The sequence below is a fragment of the Oncorhynchus keta genome, unplaced genomic scaffold, assembly GCF_023373465.1.
Source record: "Oncorhynchus keta strain PuntledgeMale-10-30-2019 unplaced genomic scaffold, Oket_V2 Un_scaffold_25965_pilon_pilon, whole genome shotgun sequence".
Classification (NCBI taxonomy): Eukaryota; Metazoa; Chordata; class Actinopteri; order Salmoniformes; family Salmonidae; genus Oncorhynchus; species Oncorhynchus keta.
In genome coordinates, this window is record NW_026290889.1 from 102,166 (window position 1) to 129,075 (window position 26,910).

At 44.9% G+C, this 26,910-nt stretch overlaps 1 protein-coding gene across 1 annotated transcript in view; it reads left to right on the plus strand.

Moving 5' to 3' along the window:
- LOC118382586 (plexin-A4) overlaps positions 1-26,910 on the plus strand; it is a gene marked incomplete at its 5' end in the record, with an annotated part of 146,250 nt that overhangs the window by 97,554 nt on the left and 21,786 nt on the right. The window contains 4 exons of the mRNA XM_052515457.1: positions 3,839-3,938; positions 10,124-10,314; positions 17,412-17,581; positions 25,935-26,147. Coding sequence (XP_052371417.1) covers positions 3,839-3,938; positions 10,124-10,314; positions 17,412-17,581; positions 25,935-26,147 — 674 coding nt within the window. The remainder of the gene's footprint in view (positions 1-3,838; positions 3,939-10,123; positions 10,315-17,411; positions 17,582-25,934; positions 26,148-26,910) is intronic.

The window sequence follows — 26,910 nt, forward strand, 5'->3', positions numbered from 1 at the left end:
AAACTGGGGAATTTGGGGAAATTTACAGGAATTTTGCAACCCTAGATGCAATGTTTTTAGTGTTTGAATCTTCCATTGTAGGATTACAGCTTTCGTTCAGACAATAGAATATAATAGAATAGAAAACAGCATTGTCCACGAAAAGCTAAATGGTCATTCAGAAGAAGTGAACTCTGTTTATTCTATTTCTATAGCTACAGCACACTTATAGGGGGGACCGAAAATACCCTCCATACACCGTTCAGAAAACATTTGGAAAAGGGCAGTTGTCATTGCTCCTATCCCCCTGTAGAACCAGCAGTGATGACGATCAGTAGAGAGACTATTGCTTTTGTAGTCATGACTTTCTCCCTCCTCTCCGCCTTATTGGCTCTGACCCGGTAACCTGTGACCCCTGTAATAGACTGGGCCTGTCAGAGCACTTCCAGGTCATTACAGAGGATCAGACACCCCAGAAGTAATCAGCCGAGGGAGAGAGGGTGGATGAAAGGCAGGGAGATGACCAACAAAGGGCAGGCGGTCGTAACGCCATGCTGATCTCTCCAGAGGAGAGGAGTTAAGATCTGATGTGCTCCACTCAGATGTCCATCTGTCTTCACATTCATAGGGAGTTTTACACACTAGAACACAGGCGTTAACATAGGAGGACACATGCTCAGAACACACACATACAGTATGTCCAGCTCCATTCCAGACATGGACAACATGACACTATTTTAAATATGCAAACACACACACACGCGCGCGCGCACACGCAAACCTTCACCTGGACATACACCAGACAAGCCAGTCATATGTACACCTCGCATGAACGGACAGACAGACAGACAGACAGACAACCCCATTATGACAAATCCTGCTGATTGGTACATTCCTTTATTGGCGAGCCGGAATGATGGACCGGTGGAAATAGGAACGGAGCGACGCTCTCTTGCTCCTTATGGTGTAAATAATGTGGACACCTAAGCCAGCAGCCCTCCAAATGAGCTTTCCGGAGGGGGGGGGTCTGCCCCCCGCATGACGCTTAAATGAAATGTCACGGCGGCGAGTGGGATGTCGTGAGTGTGGTGGTCGAGACAGCGAGGTAGAATGGATTAGAAGCCTGATTGGAAACCGGAATGAGATAATGAAGACAGAAGTTAATTCAGTTTTCAGCTGGGGAGGGGAAGGAGGGGGAAGGCAGGGTGCGTTTTCCTTGACAAAAAAACAGACTCAGACGCTCAAAGCCTGTTAGAGGGAGTGAGGGAGGAGGGAGGAGAGGGAGGAGGGAGGAGAGAGAGGAGGGAGGAGGGAGGAGAGAGGGATGTAAGGAGGAAAGGAGGAAAGGAGGGGGACTGGAAACATCCCGCAGATTCACACTCGCAGTCAGCCCACTCCAAAACGTTCCTCTCATCATTTAACAAACTAACATCAGATGACGTTATATTTTAATGATGTATTACCTCGTGGAGATTATCTACTGTCTACATCAGTCATTTGTTCACTTTGGGTCCAACAGGTCAGTTTATATGACGTAGATTTTGTACAACACCATCGTTAGTGGAAGAGATTGCCCACTTATATATTATGAATGTCTTGGTGACCTAGTAAAACATGAATATCATTGATTACTGTCGACTTTGGTCAGACAGATTTCCCCTCTTGACAGCCTCCAGAAGTCCCACGTCTGTCTTGTTATAATGGAATACAGAAATATGGAATAGAGAATGGGATCAACGTGCACTCTGAATGGACTCTGCTAACTGTCATCCTAATGGCTTGTTATGAATACAGCACAGACCCATTCACCCTCCTAGATATAGAGGAACTATTCTAATTCTATTTCTATCCCCCCTATGTACAGTTAGCATAGAACCCATTCACCCTCCTAGATATAGAGGAACTATTCTAATTCTATTTCTATCCCCCCTATGTACAGTTAGCATAGAACCCATTCACCCTCCTAGATATAGAGGAACTATTCTAATTCTATTTCTATCCCCCCTATGTACAGTTAGCATAGAACCCATTCACCCTCCTAGATATAGAGGAACTATTCTAATTCTATTTCTATCCCCTCTATGTACAGTTAGCATAGAACCCATTCACCCTCCTAGATATAGAGGAGCTATTCTAATTCTATTTCTATCCCCTCTATGTACAGTTAGCATAGAACCCATTCACCCTCCTAGATATAGAGGAGCTATTCTAATTCTATTTCTATCCCCCTATGTACAGTTAGCATAGAACCCATTCACCCTCCTAGATATAGAGGAGCTATTCTAATTCTATTTCTATCCCCTCTATGTACAGTTAGCATAGAACCCATTCACCCTCCTAGATATAGAGGAACTATTCTAATTCTATTTCTATCCCCCCTATGTACAGTTAGCATAGAACCCATTCACCCTCCTAGATATAGAGGAACTATTCTAATTCTATTTCTATCCCCTCTATGTACAGTTAGCATAGAACCCATTCACCCTCCTAGATATAGAGGAACTATTCTAATTCTATTTCTATCCCCTCTATGTACAGTTAGCATAGAACCCATTCGCCTTTGGTTGAAACTAATGTTTCAATGCCCTTTCTGCTCAAATAAAAGTACTCACTGTACTGTAAGTCACTTTGGATAAAGCATCTGCTAAGTAGCATATATGTATATATTATATTATTTACTGTAGGGAGAATCACATTGTAACTCTGAGCATTGCTCTGATATATGATCTGGCCATCCCATCAGTTTAATGAGAGCAACAGTCTCTCTTCTCCTCCTCCTCTTCCTAAACCACCCGGACCCAACTGTCATCTCACATTCCATCCCACCTCTCCTCCTCCCTCCCAATATTACAACCCCAAACACACACACACACCATTAAATGAACTAATAAACATGTAGGATTACTGCTTAGGGACCATGTTGTATAGTTAGAGGGGGGTAGTTGGATCCCTGTGGAATCTCCCTGGAGCCTCCCATGGGTGTCGCCTGTCATGATACTAACACATTATGCACCAGGAGCGGGTTGGGGAGCGGATTGGGGAGCGGGTTGGGGAGCGGGTTGGGGAGGTTGGGGAGCGGGTTGGGGAGCGGGTTGGGGAGTGGGTTGGGGAGCGGGTTGGGGAGCGGGTTGGGGAGCGGGTTGGGGAGCGGGTGAAATAATGCTATGATGTAATAATAACCACAAACACACACCTGAGACCCTTAGCCCTGCACCCCTATTCCCCATACACACTCTATTAAAGAGATCACTTCTTCAATTAACCCTGCCTCAGCCGGCGGGGCTCGCTGGTGAAATTATGCAGAGTGTGTGTGTTTGTGTATATGTACGTGTGTTTGTGCACGGCTGGGATCAGCTCCTCTCCCAGTTGTGTTAATTGAATCCATTTCTGTTGTGTTGAAAAGTAGGAGCCCATCTCTCTTTCTCTGTCATTCTCTCTCTCACACACACACACACACACACACCCCCCTCGCCCCAGAAGAGGGGTATTGTTGAAATGGAAGGCTGAGACGTCCCATCTCACACATAGTGATATACATCGCCCCCGTTCACTACCACTAATCATATGTGTATGGGCTGATTAGATCACAAAGGCTTCCTGAGCATCCAATCATAGCTGTTATAGATGGAGGATAAACACATGATGACGTGTGGATAGTGATTTGTATGGTGATCCAGGGTTTAGTGGCTGAGTGCCACATCTCTCTTCATTGGGGATTGTTATGTATTCAGAATGCACTTGGCAGAATCAGAATGCACTCATTGAGGATGGTGATTAGTCATTCTGGTCTCTTTCTGCTCTCCCTCTCGCTCTCGCTCGCTCTCTCTCGCTCTCTCTTGCTCTCTCTCGCTCTCTGCAGGTGCCTGATAACTCTGTGATGGCCCTGGTCCCCAAGCAGGTGACGGCCTACAACTCGGTCAACAACTCAACTGTGTCCAGAACCTCAGCCAGTAAATACGGTATGGATAACACGTGTGTGTGTGTGTGTGTGTGTGTGTGTGTGTGTGTGTGTGTGTGTGTGTGTGTGTGTGTGTGTGTGTGTGTGTGTGTGTGTGTGTGTGTGTGTGTGTGTGTGTGTGTGTGTGTGTGTGTGTGTGTGTGTGTGTGTGCGTGTGTGTGCGTAAGAGAGAGGAGTACATTTCCAGATTTCTCTGCTGGATAGGATTGTCCTCCTGGAACTAAAACAATTATGCCCCCCTCCATCTCCATCTGTGTGCCTGAGAGTTAAACAGGAAGAACTGTGTCCTTCTCATCGGAGTGGGATCCAGAGTCAGCACACACGCACACTTACATGCACACACAAACACGCAACAGCACACACACAGACGTTCACACCCACGCACACACTGGGTATTCCCTGTTGCGAATGCACAAGCTCCATTGCCAGGATTTTAATTAAAAAACGTGGCTAAACAGCACCTTCTCCCTCTAAACCTTCACCACAGAAACCAACACAGACTTCTCCTGCACACACTGTTCATCCCTCAAACTAACTGAGCACCATATGTCACTAACAGATGTAAAGGCTCTGTTAACAATACCTGAACACATAGTAAAGTCTTCTATACATTAACCACTGTTAACAATACCTGAACACATAGTAAAGTCTTCTATACATTAACCACTATTAACAATACCTGAACACATAGTAAAGTCTTCTATACATTAACCACTATTAACAATACCTGAACACATAGTAAAGTCTTCTATACATTAACCACTATTAACAATACCTGAACACATAGTAAAGTCTTCTATACATTAACCACTATTAACAATACCTGAACACATAGTAAAGTCTTCTATACATTAACCACTATTAACAATACCTGAACACATAGTAAAGTCTTCTATACATTAACCACTATTAACAATACCTGAACACATAGTAAAGTCTTCTATACATTAACCACTATTAACAATACCTGAACACATAGTAAAGTCTTCTATACATTAACCACTATTAACAATACCTGAACACATAGTAAAGTCTTCTATACATTAACCACTATTAACAATACCTGAACACATAGTAAAGTCTTCTATACATTAGCCACTATTAACAATACCTGAACACATAGTAAAGTCTTCTATACATTAGCCACTATTAACAATACCTGAACACATAGTAAAGTCTTCTATACATTAACCACTATTAACAATACCTGAACACATAGTAAAGTCTTCTATACATTAACCACTATTAACAATACCTGAACACATAGTAAAGTCTTCTATACATTAACCACATACCTGAACACATTAACAATTAACCCTGAACACATAGTAAAGTCTTCCATACATTAACCACTATTAACAATACCTGAACACATAGTAAAGTCTTCCATACATTAACCACTATTAACAATACCTGAACACATAGTAAAGTCTTCCATACATTAACCACTATTAACAATACCTGAACACATAGTAAAGTCTTCTATACATTAACCACTATTAACAATACCTGAACACATAGTAAAGTCTTCTATACATTAACCACTATTAACAATACCTGAACACATAGTAAAGTTTTCTATACATTAACCACTGTTAGCAATACCTGAACACATAGTAAAGTCTTCCATACATTAACCACTGTTAACAATACCTGAACACATAGTAAAGTTTTCTATACATTAACCACTGTTAGCAATACCTGAACACATAGTAAAGTCTTCTATACATTAACCACTATTAGCAATACCTGAACACATAGTAAAGTCTTCTATACATTAACCACTATTAGCAATACCTGAACACAGTAAAGTCTTCTATACAATAACCACTATTAGCAATACTTGAACACAGTAAAGTCTTCTATACATTAACCACTATTAACAATACCTGAACACATAGTAAAGTCTTCTATACATTAACCACTATTAACAATACCTGAACACATAGTAAAGTCTTCTATACATTAACCACTATTAGCAATACCTGAACACATAGTAAAGTCTTCTATACATTAACCACTATTAACAATACCTGAACACATAGTAAAGTCTTCTATACATTAACCACTATTAACAATACCTGAACACATAGTAAAGTCTTCTATACATTAACCACTATTAACAATACCTGAACACATAGTAAAGTCTTCTATACATTAACCACTATTAGCAATACCTGAACACATAGTAAAGTCTTCTATACATTAACCACTGTTAACAATACCTGAACACATAGTAAAGTCTTCTATACATTAACCACTATTAACAATACCTGAACACATAGTAAAGTCTTCTATACATTAACCACTATTAACAATACCTGAACACATAGTAAAGTCTTCTATACATTAACCACTGTTAACAATACCTGAACACGTAGTAAAGTCTTCTATACATTAACCACTATAAGCAATACCTGAACACAGTAAAGTCTTCTATACATTAACCACTATTAACAATACCTGAACACATAGTAAAGTCTTCTATACATTAGCCACTATTAACAATACCTGAACACATAGCCACTATTAGCAATACTTGAACACATAGTAAAGTATTCTATACATTAACCACTATTAACAATACCTGAACACATAGTAAAGTCTTCTATACATTAACCACTATTAACAATACCTGAACACATAGTAAAGTCTTCTATACATTAACCACTGTTAACAATACCTGAACACATAGTAAAGTCTTCTATACATTAACCACTATTAACAATACCTGAACACATAGTAAAGTCTTCTATACATTAACCACTATTAACAATACCTGAACACATAGCCACTATTAGCAATACCTGAACACATAGTAAAGTCTTCCATACATTAGCCACTATTAACAATACCTGAACACATAGTAAAGTCTTCTATACATTAACCACTATTAACAATACCTGAACACATAGTAAAGTCTTCTATACATTAACCACTATTAACAATACCTGAACACATAGTAAAGTCTTCTATACATTAACCACTGTTAACAATACCTGAACACATAGTAAAGTCTTCTATACATTAACCACTATTAACAATACCTGAACACATAGTAAAGTCTTCCATACATTAACCACTATTAACAATACCTGAACACATAGTTGGTCCTTCTGTAGCTCAGTTGGTAGAGCATGGCGCTTGTAACGCCAGGGTAGTGGGTTCGATTCCCGGGACCACCCATACGTAGAATGTATGCACACATGACTGTAAGTCGCTTTGGATAAAAGCGTCTGCTAAATGGCATATATTATATATACATAGTAAAGTCTTCTATATATTAGCCACTATGTGCTGTTACACCTTAGTAATAGTGACAAAGCCCCAGAGGAGAAGAGGGACAGAACTGAGCCCAGGAGACAGGATAACAAGATTAGAGAGCAGGGAATTTAACAGACTAACAAAGAGAGAACAAAGAGAGGGAAGAGAAGAAAGAGTGCATTTGCAGTTTGCACTTTCCTCCCCCCTGGGACTGGAGACAGAAACTGTGTCCCAAATGGTACGCTACTCCCTATATAGTGCACTACTTTGGACCAGAGCCCCATGGGGAATATGGTGAACTACATGGGGAATAGCGTACCATTTGGGATGCAGACAGACAGTGTCCCATCTAGCAGTGACTGTCTTGGTCCGGCCCTGTGTTCTCTTGAACCTGAGAAGAAGCCATCAAATCAAACCCTGATCAAAGGCAGCGCTGCCCGGACTCAAACACTCCAGACACATCAAATGACGGCTTTATTAGCCAGCTAGCACCTCATCTCCATACGCCATCTCAACGCCTCGCCTCCGTTCGTCCACTCAAATTAGACCAAAGAAAAAGGAGGGTGAGTGTGAAAGAGAAAGAGAGGGAACAGGATGGAGAGAGAGAGAGAGATGGAGGAAGACAGAATGTCACACATCTCTTGACTTAGTTGGGGAATTGACTTCAAACGATGCCAGAGCCACTTGAGACGTGGAGAGGGGGGGGACTTTGAAACTGGACTGATCACAATGGAGAGGCACTGAGGAGAAGAGAGGATGATTCTAATGGAGCCAAAGGAGAGTGGGAGAGGGAGGTAGAAAGTTAGTGAGAGAAAATGAGGAAGGTGGAGAGAGGAGGAGGGATGATGAAGAAGAAGAGGGGTAAAGAGAAAGATGAATAGGAACAGGGAGGGAGAAAGATGAAGAGGAAGTAGGGGAGAGAGGGATGGAAGGACAAGGCAGAAAGTGATGGAGAGAGAGAGAGAGAGAGCTTCCTTTCTTAATCAAAACTCCTGTGTGATATGTCAGTATGGTAGTATTTCAGGACTGTGTGTGTGTGGAGCGCTCCTTCTAGGAACTCCTTCCACTCCACCGAACGTGTCATCACGCCCTATTACACCAGCACACTCAATAACACTCTGGGAGACACCCAACACTTTATTATTACACACGCATGCTCACACACACTCACACACACGCACGCACACACACACACACGCTCACACACACTCTCCAATCATTCCAAGTCAGTCAAGTTCCAGGAGTCAATATGCACACACACACTTTACCTGCTTTCTCTCTCTATTACTTTACCCCTCCCTCTCCTCTCCTCTCTTCCTCTCTCCCTCCATCATTCACTCTTCCTGCATTTCTCTCTGGAAGGACAAATTGATTTCTGCAGCATCTGCCTTGGCAAAAACACACTTTATTTCACCGTCCTCTCCCTCGCCCAACAGTCCTACTGATCAATTCTTTTCAGACTGTGTAAACATTCATCGAGCCGGAGTGTTTTTGAATGTCATCGCCACTCTCATCAAATGGGGAGGGCATATGAATATTTCATCTCTCCATACACCTGTTCGATTTTGTGTCCGTGAGTTGTGCCAAGATGTATTCTACCTCCTGAGAGAAAAAGACGGCATGAAAAATGAACCACGTACACGCTGTTGTAAAAGTTAATGTCCGATCTCAAAGTCTCGGTAGCTTGAAGCTTCTAACTGAACCCAGATAAACTACTTGACTGAATTTGGCTTTGTATCCTTTAGAATACCTGTGTAGTATCCTTTAGAATCCTTTAGAATACCTGTGTAGTATCCTTTAGAATCCTTTAGAATACCTGTGTAGTGTCCTTTAGAATCCTTTAGAATACCTGTGTAGTATCCTTTAGAATCCTTTAGAATACCTGTGTAGTATCCTTTAGAATCCTTTAGAATACCTGTGTAGTATCCTTTAGAATCCTTTAGAATACCTGTGTAGTATCCTTTAGAATACCTGTGTTGTATCCTTTAGAATACCTGTGTAGTATCCTTTAGAATACCTGTGTAGTATCCTTTAGAATCCTTTAGAATACCTGTGTAGTATCCTTTAGAATACCTGTGTAGTATCCTTTAGAATACCTGTGTAGTATCCTTTAGAATTCCTGTGTAGTATCATTTAGAATACCTGTGTAGTATCCTTTAGAATACCTGTGTAGTATCCTTTAGAATTCCTGTGTAGTATCCTTTAGAATACCTGTGTAGTATCCTTTAGAATACCTGTGTAGTATCCTTTAGAATACCTGTGTAGTATCCTTTAGAATACCTGTGTAGTATCCTTTAGAATACCTGTGTAGTATCCTTTAGAATACCTGTGTAGTATCCTTTAGAATACCTGTGTAGTATCCTTTAGAATACCTGTGTAGTGTGGCTTGACCCCCCCTGTATTTTGTTTTGTCTGTCTTTGGTTTGTGTTGCGTCTGTCTTTTTTGTGTGTTTTGTCTATGTTGTGGTCTCTGACCATTTTCACTGGATCGCGGCGACCTGAACAGTACTGTGCTGGCTCAGATGTTTTCTTTACACATCCCCTCTGTTAGGTGTGTTGTCTCTCTCTACTCTGCACCATATCCGCGGGAAGTAGGGAGGCTGAGGGTGCTGTAGCACATCCAAATAATACAAACTAATTCAAAAGCAGAGCAGACCGATATAACCGTCTGTAACGCAGACCTCAAAAAATATTTCACCAAGATGTTTTTTTTTTGCCACCTCGTTTGGCGAAAGAAACGCAGCACCCCCACGCCCAAACATCTTCCCGCGGCTACAACGTCTATACTATGTCTGTGCTGCTACAACGTCTATACTATGTCTGTGCTGATCATGTTATATTTCCATAGTCTGTTACAGTATGTCCATTGGTTTCTGCTTCATCTCTGTGTCATATTCTGATGTTGTTCTTTATGTTCCACAGAGAACATGATCAAGTACACGGGGAGCCCCGACAGCCTGCGCTCGCGCACGCCCATGATCACGCCCGACCTGGAGAGCGGGGTCAAGGTGTGGCACCTGGTAAAGAACCACGAACACGGAGACCAGAAGGAGGGAGACCGCGGCTCCAAGATGGTCTCTGAGATATACCTGACCAGGCTGCTGGCCACTAAGGTGAGTTATCACACGAATGCACACAGTATATATGTTCAAACATTCCCAAAAAGTGTGTTTGACAAACACACAAACTGGCACCCCCCCTCCCACACACACACACACACACACACACACACACACACACACACACACACACACACACACACACACACACACACACACACACACACACACACACACACACACACACACACACACACACACACACACACATAACACACACACTGAGCAATGCTCTATTTACCTGTGATGACCCTGGTCAGGGGGGAAATGCGATGCCGAGACGGCGTGTCATCTTTACAGATGGCGTGTTTTGTGAAGTAATCAGTTTATCTTGGGGTCCATCTCTCTTGTTGAGGTATGACTGTGCCGACAGCCCTGTAATTGACTGCGTTTGACTTTCACCTCACCAATAAATACCATCGGTCGGCCCGGCGCTGACGTTCCCCAGTTTAGGTCCATCAGTGTCACTCTGATGGGGGGGGCAAAGGGCTTATTTCTTGATTGCGTTCTCCATTCCTCTTTTCCTCTCTCTCTCTCTCTCTCTCTCTGTTTGTGACAACACCAACAACCCTTCACCCACTCAGTCTTTGTTATTTTGTTTTCTCTCCACTCATCCTAAATGACAGGCTAGTTCTAATGCAGGCAGCACTGTCTGTCCTCATCCTAAATGACAGGCTAGTTCTAATGCAGGCAGCACTGTCTGTCCTCATCCTAAATGACAGGGTAGTTCTGATGCAGGCAGCACTGTCTGTCCTCATCCTAAATGACAGGGTAGTTCTAATGCAGGCAGCACTGTCTGTCCTCATCCTAAATGACAGGGTAGTTCTGATGCAGGCAGCACTGTCTGTCCTCATCCTAAATGACAGGCTAGTTCTAATGCAGGCAGCACTGTCTGTCCTCATCCTAAATGACAGGCTAGTTCTAATGCAGGCAGCACTGTCTGTCCTCATCCTAAATGACAGGCTAGTTCTAATGCAGGCAGCACTGTCTGTCCTCATCCTAAATGACAGGGTAGTTCTGATGCAGGCAGCACTGTCTGTCCTCATCCTAAATGACAGGCTAGTTCTAATGCAGGCAGCACTGTCTGTCCTCATCCTAAATGACAGGGTAGTTCTGTCCTCATCCTAAATGCAGGCAGCACTGTCTGTCCTCATCCTAAATGACAGGGTAGTTCTGATACAGGCAGCACTGTCTGTCCTCATCCTAAATGACAGGGTAGTTCTAATGCAGGCAGCACTGTCTGTCCTCATCCTAAATGACAGGGTAGTTCTGATGCAGGCAGCACTGTCTGTCCTCATCCTAAATGACAGGGTAGTTCTAATGCAGGCAGCACTGTCTGTCCTCATCCTAAATGACAGGGTAGTTCTAATGCAGGCAGCACTGTCTGTCCTCATCCTAAATGACAGGGTAGTTCTGATGCAGGCAGCACTGTCTGTCCTCATCCTAAATGACAGGGTAGTTCTAATGCAGGCAGCACTGTCTGTCCTCATCCTAAATGACAGGGTAGTTCTAATGCAGGCAGCACTGTCTGTCCTCATCCTAAATGACAGGGTAGTTCTGATGCAGGCAGCACTGTCTGTCCTCATCCTAAATGACAGGGTAGTTCTGATGCAGGCAGCACTGTCTGTCCTCATCCTAAATGACAGGGTAGTTCTGATGCAGGCAGCACTGTCTGTCCTCATCCTAAATGACAGGGTAGTTCTAATGCAGGCAGCACTGTCTGTCCTCATCCTAAATGACAGGGTAGTTCTGATGCAGGCAGCACTGTCTGTCCTCATCCTAAATGACAGGGTAGTTCTGATGCAGGCAGCACTGTCTGTCCTCATCCTAAATGACAGGGTAGTTCTGATGCAGGCAGCACTGTCTGTCCTCATCCTAAATGACAGGGTAGTTCTGATGCAGGCAGCACTGTCTGTGAGGCTAAATTCTAGACTACACATTGTCTTTAAAGTGCAGTGTAATGATGGGCCAGGTTTCTCTCTATCTGTGTGTGTGTGTGTGTGTGTGTGTGTGTGTGTGTGTGTGTGTGTGTGTGTGTGTGTGTGTGTGTGTGTGTGTGTGTGTGTGTGTGTGTGTGTGTGTGTGTGTGTGTGTGTGTGTGTGTGTGTGTGTGTGTGTGTGTGTGTGTGTGTGTTTTCAGTGGGTTGTAATGGCAGCTTGTGCTCTCAGGGGACAGATGAAGGACTATCATGATGAAGTTGTCTGTCTGTGGGATTCCTTACACACGTATAACACACACACACACACACTACGTGTATAACAGCCTCCCTGCCACTAAACGGTCCCCATGACTACACAGGGTTTGAGGAAGAAATGTATATTTTCATCTTCATAGGCAAATGATAAGCTGTCAGAAATGTGGGACATGGTAGAATCCCGGCTGTGATTGTCAGCTAACTGGATTCTCCTCACGCCCCCCTCCCTCTCTCCTCTCTGACTCAGTCACCGCTCCACCCAAATTGGGATTTTTATTTGCCGCTTGTGCACACCTCATCTGACACACTGCGCGCTTGTGGCTCTTTCCAGATAGGCTTCCCTCACTGTCGCTTTTCTTCATTCTGTCCTCTCCTCTCTTCTCCCCCTCGCATTCTATCAGCTCATTCCTTACAAGTGGATTAGATTTTCTCTTTCTATCTATCTCGTTCTCTCTCTTCTCTCCTCCTTAAAGACGAGAACATTAAATCAAATTAGGGTCAATGGTGCAGTGTGTGAGCTAATCCCTCCACACACAGAGGCTTAGGAGATGCACCTTCTGTTCCCAGATATTATTAAAAGTGAACTGTGAAAAAACAATTTCCCATCAAAGCCCAGAGATTCAGGACCAGAGAGAGAGAGAGAGAAACACATCAGGAAACACCATCAGATACACAGGATAAAACCCACTCTCAGTCAGACGCACACACCACCGGAGGCTGGTGAGGGGAGGATGGCTCATAATAATGGATGGAATGTAGTGAATGGAATAGTATCAAACACATGGAAACCATACCGGTGTGTCTGATACCGGTGTGTCTGATACCAGTGTGTCTGATACCGGTGTGTCTGATACCGGTGTGTCTGATACCAGTGTGTCTGATACCGGTGTGTCTGATACCGGTGTGTCTGATACCGGTGTGTCTGTGTGTCTGATACCGTGTGTCTGTGTGTCTGATACCAGTGTGTCTGATACCATGTGTCTGATACCAGTGTGTCTGATACCAGTGTGTCTGATACCAGTGTGTCTGATACCAGTGTGTCTGATACCGGTGTGTCTGATACCAGTGTGTCTGATACCGGTGTGTCTGATACCGAGTGTGTCTGATACCGGTGTGTCTGATACCAGTGTGTCTGATACCAGTGTGTCTGATACCAGTGTGTCTGATACCAGTGTGTCTGATACCGGTGTGTCTGATACCAGTGTGTCTGATACCAGTGTGTCTGATACCGATGTGTCTGATACCGATGTGTCTGATACCAGTGTGTCTGATGTCTGGTGTGTCTGATACCAGTGTGTCTGATACCAGTGTGTCTGATACCGATGTGTCTGATACCGATGTGTCTGATACCGATGTGTCTGATACCGTGTGTCTGTCGTGTGTCTGATACCAGTGTGTCTGATACCGATGTGTCTGATACCGATGTGTCTGATACCGGTGTGTCTGATACCGATGTGTCTGATACCAGTGTGTCTGATACCAGTGTGTCTGATACCAGTGTGTCTGATACCAGTGTGTCTGATACCAGTGTGTCTGATACCAGTGTGTCTGATACCGGTGTGTCTGATACCAGTGTGTCTGATACCGGTGTGTCTGATACCGATGTGTCTGATACCAGTGTGTGATACCGTGTGTCTGATACCGGTGTGTCTGATACCGGTGTGTCTGATACCGGTGTGTCTGATACCAGTGTGTCTGATACCAGTGTGTCTGATACCAGTGTGTCTGATGTGTCTGATACCAGTGTGTCTGATACCGGTGTGTCTGATACCGGTGTGTCTGATACCGGTGTGTCTGATACCGGTGTGTCTGATACCGGTGTGTCTGATACCAGTGTGTCTGATACCAGTGTGTCTGATACCAGTGTGTCTGATACCAGTGTGTCTGATACCAGTGTGTCTGATACCGGTGTGTCTGATACCAGTGTGTCTGATACCGGTGTGTCTGATACCGGTGTGTCTGATACCAGTGTGTCTGATACCGGTGTGTCTGATACCAGTGTGTCTGATACCAGTGTGTCTGATACCGGTGTGTCTGATACCGGTGTGTCTGATACCGGTGTGTCTGATACCAGTGTGTCTGATACCGGTGTGTCTGATACCGGTGTGTCTGATACCAGTGTGTCTGATACCGGTGTGTCTGATACCGGTGTGTCTGATACCGGTGTGTCTGATACCAGTGTGTCTGATACCAGTGTGTCTGATACCAGTGTGTCTGATACCAGTGTGTCTGATACCAGTGTGTCTGATACCGATGTGTCTGATACCAGTGTGTCTGATACCAGTGTGTCTGATACCGGTGTGTCTGATACCAGTGTGTCTGATACCGGTGTGTCTGATACCAGTGTGTCTGATACCGTGTGTCTGATACCTGTGTGTCTGATACCGATGTGTCTGATACCGATGTGTCTGATACCAGTGTGTCTGATACCGGTGTGTCTGATACCGATGTGTCTGATACCGATGTGTCTGATACCAGTGTGTCTGATACCAGTGTGTCTGATACCGGTGTGTCTGATACCGATGTGTCTGATACCGGTGTGTCTGATACCGGTGTGTCTGATACCAGTGTGTCTGATACCGATGTGTCTGATACCGGTGTGTCTGATACCGGTGTGTCTGATACCGATGTGTCTGATACCGGTGTGTCTGATACCGGTGTGTCTGATACCGATGTGTCTGATACCGGTGTGTCTGATACCAGTGTGTCTGATACCAGTGTGTCTGATACCGGTGTGTCTGATACCGATGTGTCTGATACCGGTGTGTCTGATACCGGTGTGTCTGATACCGATGTGTCTGATACCGGTGTGTCTGATACCGATGTGTCTGATACCGGTGTGTCTGATACCGATGTGTCTGATACCGATGTGTCTGATACCGGTGTGTCTGATACCGGTGTGTCTGATACCGATGTGTCTGATACCGGTGTGTCTGATACCGGTGTGTCTGATACCGGTGTGTCTGATACCAGTGTGTCTGATACCGATGTGTCTGATACCGATGTGTCTGATACCAGTGTGTCTGATACCAGTGTGTCTGATACCGGTGTGTCTGATACCGGTGTGTCTGATACCAGTGTGTCTGATACCAGTGTGTCTGATACCGATGTGTCTGATACCGGTGTGTCTGATACCGGTGTGTCTGATACCGGTGTGTCTGATACCAGTGTGTCTGATACCGGTGTGTCTGATACCGATGTGTCTGATACCAGTGTGTCTGATACCAGTGTGTCTGATACCAGTGTGTCTGATACCGGTGTGTCTGATACCAGTGTGTCTGATACCGATGTGTCTGATACCAGTGTGTCTGATACCGATGTGTCTGATACCAGTGTGTCTGATACCAGTGTGTCTGATACCAGTGTGTCTGATACCAGTGTGTCTGATACCGGTGTGTCTGATACCGGTGTGTCTGATACCGTGTGTCTGATACCAGTGTGTCTGATACCAGTGTGTCTGATACCAGTGTGTCTGATACCAGTGTGTCTGATACCAGTGTGTCTGATACCGATGTGTCTGATACCGATGTGTCTGATACCAGTGTGTCTGATACCAGTGTGTCTGATACCGGTGTGTCTGATACCGGTGTGTCTGATACCGGTGTGTCTGATACCATGTGTCTGATACCAGTGTGTCTGATACCAGTGTGTCTGATACCAGTGTGTCTGATACCAGTGTGTCTGATACCGGTGTGTCTGATACCAGTGTGTCTGATACCAGTGTGTCTGATACCAGTGTGTCTGATACCGATGTGTCTGATACCGGTGTGTCTGATACCAGTGTGTCTGATACCGGTGTGTCTGATACCAGTGTGTCTGATACCGGTGTGTCTGATACCGGTGTGTCTGATACCGATGTGTCTGATACCGGTGTGTCTGATACCAGTGTGTCTGTTACCGGTGTGTCTGATACCAGTGTGTCTGATACCAGTGTGTCTGATACCGGTGTGTCTGATACCAGTGTGTCTGATACCGATGTGTCTGATACCGATGTGTCTGATACCAGTGTGTCTGATACCGGTGTGTCTGATACCGGTGTGTCTGATACCGGTGTGTCTGATACCGGTGTGTCTGATACCGGTGTGTCTGATACCAGTGTGTCTGATACCAGTGTGTCTGATACCGGTGTGTCTGATACCAGTGTGTCTGATACCAGTGTGTCTGATACCAGTGTGTCTGATACCAGTGTGTCTGATACCGGTGTGTCTGATACCAGTGTGTCTGATACCGGTGTGTCTGATACCAGTGTGTCTGATACCGCTGTGTCTGATACCGATGTGTCTGATACCAGTGTGTCTGATACCGATGTGTCTGATACCGATGTGTCTGATACCAGTGTGTCTGATACCGATGTGTCTGATACCGATGTGTCTGATACCGGTGTGTCTGATACCAGTGTGTCTGATACCGGTGTGTCTGATACCGATGTGTCTGATACCAGTGTGTCTGATACCAGTGTGTCTGATACCGATGTGTCTGATACCGATGTGTCTGATACCGATGTGTCTGATACCGGTGTGTCTGATACCAGTGTGTCTGATACCAGTGTGTCTGATACCAGTGTGTCTGATACCGGTGTGTCTGATACCGGTGTGTCTGATACCGATGTGTCTGATACCAGTGTGTCTGATACCAGTGTGTCTGATACCGATGTGTCTGATACCGATGTGTCTGATACCAGTGTGTCTGATACCGATGTGTCTGATACCGATGTGTCTGATACCGATGTGTCTGATACCAGTGTGTCTGATACCAGTGTGTCTGATACCGATGTGTCTGATACCGATGTGTCTGATACCGGTGTGTCTGATACCAGTGTTGCAGACACCTGTCGCCATTCTCTCTGTCTCTGTGTGTGTTGTCTGTAGCTCACTGCTGATCTCTCTGCTTCCACAGGGCACTTTACAGAAGTTTGTGGACGACCTGTTTGAGACCATCTTCAGCACGGCCCACCGAGGCAGCGCCCTGCCCCTGGCCATCAAGTACATGTTTGACTTCCTGGATGAGCAGGCTGACAAGCACAGCATCCATGACCCGCATGTCAGACACACATGGAAAAGCAACTGGTGAGACACTGGCGACATCTGGCCTTTTCTGTTGTTTTACTGTGTACTGTGCTAAAACAGGTTAACATTGGAAGTGTACGGCAACCCCCCCCCCACACACACACACACACACACACACACACACACACACACACACACACACACACACACACACACACACACACACACGGGTAGAAACACAGACCCATGTACACTCTTATATATATATACACACACACACACACACACACACACACACACACACACACACACACACACACACACACACACACACACACACACACACACACACACACACGGATATATACACACACACACACACACACACACACACACACACACACACACACACACACACACACACACACACACACACACACACACACACACGGGTAGAAACACAGACCCATGTACACTCTTATATATATATACACACACACACAAATACACACGGAAGTTTATCAGAGAGAAGATTGCACTGCCCTAAATATGTCTCCCTGCTCCACCACCACCTCCATGCCTACTGAATGAACCATGGAGTGTGTGAACAATCTTCATTAAATCCAATGACGAAGAGCTAATCCCACAGGCAACCAATCAGGGCAGCCAGCTCTGACATTACCATGGTGACCGACCGGGAACGAGCCGCCCGTAGTCGCCAGGGCGAGGAAACCAGGGGAGGCTAGGTGAAGGAAGTGGACTCCAAATGAATATCCTGTGATTAATTTAGACCTGTGTCCCCCTCCTGAAGGGGTGGCCGGGTTAAATAACTTGGAGTGGATTAGAATGAGGGAGAGAGGAGGAGAGGAGGAGAGGAGGGGGTGGAGGAGAAGAGGAGAGGAGGAGAGGGAGAGAGGAAGAGAGGAGGAGAGGAGGGGGTGGAGGAGAGGAGGAGAGGAGGAGAGGGAGAGAGGAGGAGAGGAGGGGGTGGAGGGGTGGAGGAGAAGAGGAGAGGAGGGGGTGGAGGAGAAGAGGAAATGGACTCAGTGGGAGTTAAACACCACGCTAATAACTCATTAGCCCCTGGCCTTCGCCATGGTCCCATCATGCATCACTCAGCTCCGGCCCAAAGGACCATGGGCCTGGGAATTGATTTGTGGGGCAGTCGGCCGGAGGAGAGTGGAGAGAGAGGGGGAAAGAGAGACTATTTACTTCATGGTCCTAATTTGTATCCTTCCCAGTGTCTGCGTTATTGCACCATTTGCAAAAGAGCGTGTTAAGTGTTATCCAAGAGCTCTGTAGGTCGCTCTTACAATAGACATTAATGGAATCACTCTCGCAAGAGGGGAAACGTTAAACAGTCCTTTATCATAACACACTGGTAACGCTTACACAACGCTTAGTGCCTTCTGCACCCAGCCAGCTCAGAGCACCATGTCCCCTGTTCTACACCAAGCAGTGCCTTCTGCACCCAGCCAGCTCAGAGCACCATGTCTCCTGTTCTACACCAAGCAGTGGGGACATATCCTTCAAACCAGATTATTAAATACACCCAGCCAGCTCAGAGCACCATGTCCCCTGTTCTACACCAAGCACTGCCTTCTGCACCCAGCCAGCTCAGAGCACCATGTCCCCTGTTCTACACCAAGCAGTGCCTTCTGCACCCAGCCAGCTCAGAGCACCATGTCCCCTGTTCTACACCAAGCAGTGGGGACATATCCTTCAAACCAGATTATTAAATACACCGAGCCAGCTCAGAGCACCATGTCTCCTGTTCTACACCAAGCAGGGGTGACATATCCTTCAAACCAGATTATTAAATACACCCAGCCAGCTCAGAGCACCATGTCTCCTGTTCTACACCAAGCAGTGGGGACATATCCTTCAAACCAGATTATTAAATACACCCAGCCAGCTCAGAGCACCATGTCTCCTGTTCTACACCAAGCAGTGGGGACATATCCTTCAAACCAGATTATTCTCTGCCCTGTGTAATTCTTCAGCAGCAGAGATAGATTGAAATAATCCATCCGAACCTGAGATTGAAATTGAGAGACACACAGCTGTGTGTGGTTTCCAAGAACCAATCCTGTCATTGTCATGTCTCTGGGTGAGAGTCTAGACTATTTTCTGTGCTGCAGTTATTCATATATACAGTGCCTTGCGAAAGTATTCGGCCCCCTTGAACTTTGCGACCCTTTGCCACATTTCAGGCTTTAAACATAAAGATATAAAACTGTATTTTTTTTGTGAAGAATCAACAACAAGTGGGACACAATCATGAAGTGGAACGACATTTATTGGATATTTCAAACTTTTTTAACAAATCAAAAACTGAAAAATTGGGCGTACAAAATTATTCAGCCCCCTTAAGTTAATACTTTGTAGCGCGACCTTTTGCTGCGATTACAGCTGTAAGTCGCTTGGGGTATGTCTCTATCAGTTTTGCACATCGAGAGACTGACATTTTTTCCCTTTCCTCCTTGCAAAACAGCTCGAGCTCAGTGAGGTTGGATGGAGAGCATTTGTGAACAGCAGTTTTCAGTTCTTTCCACAGATTCTCGATTGGATTCAGGTCTGGACTTTGACTTGGCCATTCTAACACCTGGATATGTTTATTTTTGAACCATTCCATTGTAGATTTTGCTTTATGTTTTGGATCATTGTCTTGTTGGAAGACAAATCTCCATCCCAGTCTCAGGTCTTTTGCAGACTCCATCAGGTTTTCTTCCAGAATGGTCCTGTATTTGGCTCCATCCATCTTCCCATCAATTTTAACCATCTTCCCTGTCCCTGCTGAAGAAAAGCAGGCCCAAACCATGATGCTGCCACCACCATGTTTGACAGTGGGGATGGTGTGTTCAGGGTGATGAGCTGTGTTGCTTTTACGCCAAACATAACGTTTTGCATTGTTGCCAAAAAGTTCAATTTTGGTTTCATCTGACCAGAGCACCTTCTTCCACATGTTTGGTGTGTCTCCCAGGTGGCTTGTGGCAAACTTTAAACAACACTTTTTATGGATATCTTTAAGAAATGGCTTTCTTCTTGCCACTCTTCCATGAAGGCCAGATTTGTGCAATATACGGCTGATTGTCGTATATTGCACCTCCCACCTCAGCTGTAGATCTCTGCAGTTCATCCAGAGTGATCATGGGCCTCTTGGCTGCATCTCTGATCAGTCTTCTCCTTGTATGAGCTGAAAGTTTAGAGGGACGGCCAGGTCTTGGTAGATTTGCAGTGGTCTGATACTCCTTCCATTACAATATTATCGCTTGCACAGTGCTCCTTGGGATGTTTAAAGTTTTTTTGTATCCAAATCCGGCTATAATCTTCTTCACAACAGTATCTCGGACCTGCCTGGTGTGTTCCTTGTTCTTCATGATGCTCTCTGCGCTTTTAACAGACCTCTGAGACTATCACAGTGCAGGTGCATTTATACGGAGACTTGATTACACACAGGTGGATTGTATTTATCCTCATTAGTAATTTAGGTCAACATTGGATCATTCAGAGATCCTCACTGAACTTCTGGAGAGAGTTTGCTGCACTGAAAGTAAAGGGGCTGAATAATTTTGCACGCCCAATTTTTCAGTTTTTAATTTGTTCAAAAGTTTGAAATATCCAATAAATGTCGTTCCACTTCATGATTGTGTCCCACTTGTTGTTGATTCTTCTCAAAAAAATACATTTTTATATCTTTATGTTTGAAGCCTGAAATGTGGCAAAAGGTCGCAAAGTTCAAGGGGTCCGAATACTTTCGCAAGGCACTGTATGTAGACCATGTTAGTAGACTAAATTAATGTGAGGCGTAGGTATAATAGTTCCTCATTAAAGGCAGTTTTTATTTGTTTAGGGGTCGATAATAGTCTATTTTCCTGTCAGCCATATTGTTTGATTCCCAGAAGCAGGCTGGTACAGGAAGAGCCTCAGACAGACAGACAGACCTTTCATTATCACTCAGTATAGTGCATGGTTGACTGTGTGATCATCCACCATGGTTGACTGTGTAATCATCCACCATGGTTGACTGTGTGATCATCCACCATGGTTGACTGTGTGATCATCCACCATGGTTGACTGTGTGATCATCCACCATGGTTGACTGTGTGATCATCCACCATGGTTGACTGTGTAATCATCCACCATGGTTGACTGTGTAATCATCCACCATGGTTGACTGTGTGATCATCCACCATGGTTGACTGTGTAATCATCCACCATGGTTGACTGTGTGATCATCCACCATGGTTGACTGTGTAATCATCCACCATGGTTGACTGTGTAATCATCCACCATGGTTGACTGTGTGATCATCCACCATGGTTGACTGTGTGATCATCCACCATGGTTGACTGTGTGATCATCCACCATGGTTGACTGTGTAATCATCCACCATGGTTGACTGTGTGATCATCCACCATGGTTGACTGTGTGATCATCCACCATGGTTGACTGTGTGATCATCCACCATGGTTGACTGTGTAATCATCCACCATGGTTGACTGTGTAATCATCCCACAGCTGGTGGGAGGAGCTATAGGAGAACGGGCTCATTATAATAGCTGGAATGGAATACATGAAATGGTGCCGAACATATCAACCACATGGAAACCACATGTTTGACTCTGTTCCATTGATTCCATTCCAGCCATTACAATGAGCCCATCCTCCTATAGCTCCTCCCACCTGCCTCCTCTGTCCCCCAGCATAGGACCTTTACTTGCCCTCCTCATTACTAATGGTTTGAGAGAGAGAGCGTTTGTGGGGTGTGTGTGTGTGTTCATGCATCGTGCTTCTGTTTAAATACCTGTGTGAGTGCATGCCTTTCTGCATCTGTGTGTGTGTGTGTGTGTGTGTGTGTGTGTGTGTGTGTGTGTGTGTGTGTGTGTGTGTGTGTGTGTGTGTGTGTGTGTGTGTGTGTGTGTGTGTGTGTGTGTGTGTGTGTGTGTGTGTGTGTGTGTGTGTGTGTTCATGCATTGTGCATCTGTTTAAATACCTGTGCGAGTGCATGCCTTTCTGCTGTGTGTGTGTGTGTGTGTGTGTGTGTGTGTGTGTGTGTGTGTGTGTGTGTGTGTGTGTGTGTGTGTGTGTGTGTGTGTGTGTGTGTGTGTGTGTGTGTGTGTGTGTGTGTGTGTGTGTGTGTGTGTTCATGCATTGTGCATCTGTTTAAATACATGTGCGAGTGCATGCCTTTCTGCATCTGTGTGTGTGTGTGTGTGTGTGTGTGTGTGTGTGTGTGTGTGTGTGTGTGTGTGTGTGTGTGTGTGTGTGTGTGTGTGTGTGTGTGTGTGTGTGTGTGTGTGTGTGTGTGTGTGTTTGAGTCAGACTCCTAGAGCTCCTCCAGATGGTATCTTTTGGATCAGCAGTCAGTGTGTCGACATCTCCCTCTCATCCTCTTTCTTCAGTGTGTGTCCCTTCAGCAAGCAGCGTTTTAATGACCAGCTTCTAGAGCAGACTGGCACACACATGCCCTCATTGCACAGCACACACAACTCATCTGTGTCCTTAATCACATAAACCCACCGCACTCTCCCAATGACAGCAGCAGACAGGAAGACACATCCCTCTGAAGGTTGACAACGGAGATGTTACAGTGATATTACACTAAATCACATTCTCCATATAGACATTACATTCTACTTCTACCCAGCCTGAAATATAGGCTCCAGTATCAGTACCAGAACCATGGATCAGTATTGATCCAAGATTACACTGTTGTTTGATTTGATTTGTAGATATTGGGTCAATATTTACCTTTCGTCCGTCGTCTTTCTGTGGAAACCAAGGGATTCGTCCTGCTGATGTTAGCTAGGCCAACACTCACTAGCCATGACAATGACCATAATGATAATACATTTTATTTGAAGTGCTTTTCAAGAAGCCCAAAGTCACTTTAGGGGGATTGGATGGTAATGGAACCACAAAGAGACTGATCCTTCACCCCAAAATGCCAAACAAAAACCATTGACCTCAAAGTTCAACAACCCATACAACCCATACAACTCCATGCACAATGACAACTCCGAACTGCCCAACAAAAATGTATAATAACATTTACAGGATAAACCATAGGAGTTGGCAGGACCGCACAAACTGTTCTGGGACCTGGCTAATCACTCACTAGGCCTGGACAATACTCTGTAGTGTCGTGCCTCAGTGCTGTACACTCTCTCCTTCTCTGAGTAAAAGGGTTGTTCCTGTCTCACTGACCGTTGACAGATCACAGAGTCACATTCAGTATCTGAGTGAAGACTTTAGCTTCGTCTCTGTAAAGAAAAAAGCAGTGTCATAACTGCATTCAAACATGGTTAAAATATGTCAGAAGATGTGAATTCCAAGGGCACAGTTGCTCTCCAGATACCCCAGTGTGTTTGGACTCATTGGATATGTTATATCTGATCAAACATCCAAGACAATGAAACGTCCCCCACAGACAACAATCAATGTAAAGCTGCACAATAACCAAATACCACTTGGGCAGAAGTCAGATCTTCATTCATACCCGTGCCAGTCTAGCCTGGGCTTCCATCCTGGACACCACAGTATGAATAACATACGTTACAGTTTGGGGGAAAAGTTTTACAGTTTGGAGAAAAAGCTTTACAGTTTGGAGAAAAAGCTTTACAGTTTGGAGAAAAAGCTTTACAGTTTGGAGAAAAAGCTTTACAGTTTGGAGAAAAAGCTTTACAGTTTGGAGAAAAAGCTTTACAGTTTGGAGAAAAAGCTTTACAGTTTGGAGAAAAAGCTTTACAGTTTGGAGAAAAAGCTTTACAGTTTGGAGAAAAGCTTTACAGTTTGGAGAAAAAGCTTTACAGTTTGGAGAAAAAGCTTTACAGTTTGGAGAAAAAGCTTTACAGTTTGGAGAAAAAGCTTTACAGTTTGGAGAAAAAGCTTTACAGTTTGGAGAAAAAGCTTTACAGTTTGGAGAAAAAGCTTTACAGTTTGGGGAAAAAAAGCTTTACAGTTTGGAGAAAAAGCTTTACAGTTTGGAGAAAAAGCTTTACAGTTTGGAGAAAAAGCTTTACAGTTTGGAGAAAAAGCTTTACAGTTTGGAGAAAAAGCTTTACAGTTTGGAGAAAAAGCTTTACAGTTTGGAGAAAAAGCTTTACAGTTTGGAGAAAAAGCTTTACAGTTTGGAGAAAAAGCTTTACAGTTTGGGGAAAAGTTAGGTTGTACGAAGGTATTGGCAGAACAATTGCCACAATGCAAACACAGCTCTCTATCGTCTCCTAGTGATAGTTTGTCAGATAAACCTGTATTGTGTCACATTCACTGAAATCCAAATATCATTATGGACCTGGCCCAGAAATGGAACGTGTGAAGAGACTCTTTAAATCTGACCTTTCCCCTCGGAAACCATCTAGACCTTAACCTAGTATTGGCCAGCTGCGCCAGATTGACGACAATCAAGACTTGCATCACAGTGGTGTTAATATCCTTTGATCCGGCCGCTAATCCTAGAAGATTCGTCCAGATTAATTCAGAGTCATAATGCCAAGGTTTCCCTCGCCAAATCCTCTTTTGTTAGGTCGTACAGCAGGTTGGGGGGTAGGACATGTCGGGAGAGGGGTTATTCAAATGATTCTGTGTTTTTGTCTCTCTCCTCCCTGATGTTGCACACACAGTCGGTCCATCCTCTAGACTGCAGTGTCCTGCCGGTTTGGCTTTTGCCGCGTCATCTAAAACCATGCTGCCCAGTTAATGAGAGAGAGAGAGAGAAGGAAGGAAATCTAAGCAATTCTCAGTCCTGTCTTTATACCACCTGATCCGTAACACACACTAGCACCTGTGCTACCTCCCTCCATTCGTTCCAAGGCCAACAAATAAACAGACTTGTGTTTTGATTATTCTAGACAGGCATGGAATGGGCCGCATGTCTAAACAAGGCAATATGAACCGTGTTGGTGTGAAGCCCCCAGACACAGCTGGAAACCATGAAGCCCTGGCGTTGCCTGCTTTTAAGATTAGGGCTTTATTAAATTGCGTAAACATCAAACAGAACGCATCAGCAACAAGCCGTGTACTAGATTGCAAAGTGAATGGGTCCTCATTCCCTTCTGCCACTGAATGTGTTCGCTCAGACCGGCCACATCCACCGGCTGGCTTTAACCAATGTGAGTTGTTGTATGTTCAGGGATGTAATCTGCTTGGATTTGGATTTGAACAAGGATTGTTATTTAAGTCTAAATGTAGAAAATCACCTTGTTGTCTTCTGTTTCATTTGTTGTGTTCTATCACAGAGAAGCATTCCTAGAAATGTACCTGGTGTATGTTATGGTAATAGACTGTTCTCTGTCCCCTGTAAGGCCAGGGTGTTGTGTTTACATGATGTCTCCTCTATAGCCCACCTCTAAGGTTCTGACGTTCCAGGATGACATGATATTCCCTAACTCTCTCTGTCTCTCCCCAATAGCCTACCTCTGAGGTTCTGGGTGAACGTGATCAAGAACCCCCAGTTTGTGTTCGACATCCACAAGAGCAGCATCACGGACGCCTGTCTGTCTGTGGTGGCCCAGACCTTCATGGACTCCTGCTCTACCTCAGAACACCGCCTGGGCAAGGACTCCCCCTCCAACAAGCTGCTCTATGCCAAGGACATCCCCAGTTACAAGAGCTGGGTGGAGAGGTGAGAGTATGATGGGATGGGTGTGTGTTTGTGAGGTGGGGGGTTGGGGAGTTTGTGCACTGTGTGTGTGCGGTAGGGGGTCGTGGTTTGTGTGTGTGTGTGTGTGTGAGTTGGGGGGCTGATTTGGGGGTGTGTGAGTGGTGGGGGCTGGTTTGGGGTGTGTGTGTGTGTGTGTGTGTGTGTGTGTGTGTGTGTGTGTGTGTGTGTGTGTGTGTGTGTGTGTGTGTGTGTGTGTGTGTGTGTGGGTGAGTTGGGGGGCTGATTTGGGGGTGTGTGAGTTGGGGGGCTGATTTGGGGGTGTGTGAGTTGGGGTGTGTGTGTGAGTTGTGAGGGGGGCTGATTTGGGGGTGTGTGAGTTGGGGGGCTGGTTTGGGGTGTGTGTAACTACAGCATGTCTCTTAGACCTACATGTGAGTGTAACATGAGAGGGCAGTTCATCATGTGGTTCTGTCGTCCTATAGATGTGTGCCAGCCATTTTGTCCATAAACATCCCTGATAGACTGTAGTCTGCCCCTTGTCTCATAAGTACACACAGTAGGGCTGTAGTGTTGTGATCCCTGGGCCATGGAGGAGACTCCAAATGAAAACCCACTGGGAATGGATGGCAGTGCCTCCTAATGCTGGAGAGGTAGAGGGGAGACAGGCACAGACAGAGAGCCACAGTGAGTTCTCTGTCCTGCCCAGGTACACCCATGTGTGTGTGGTCATTTGTCCAAATTAGAGTTGTAATTGCATGTATTTGGTCAGTGGTAGGGTGGTCAG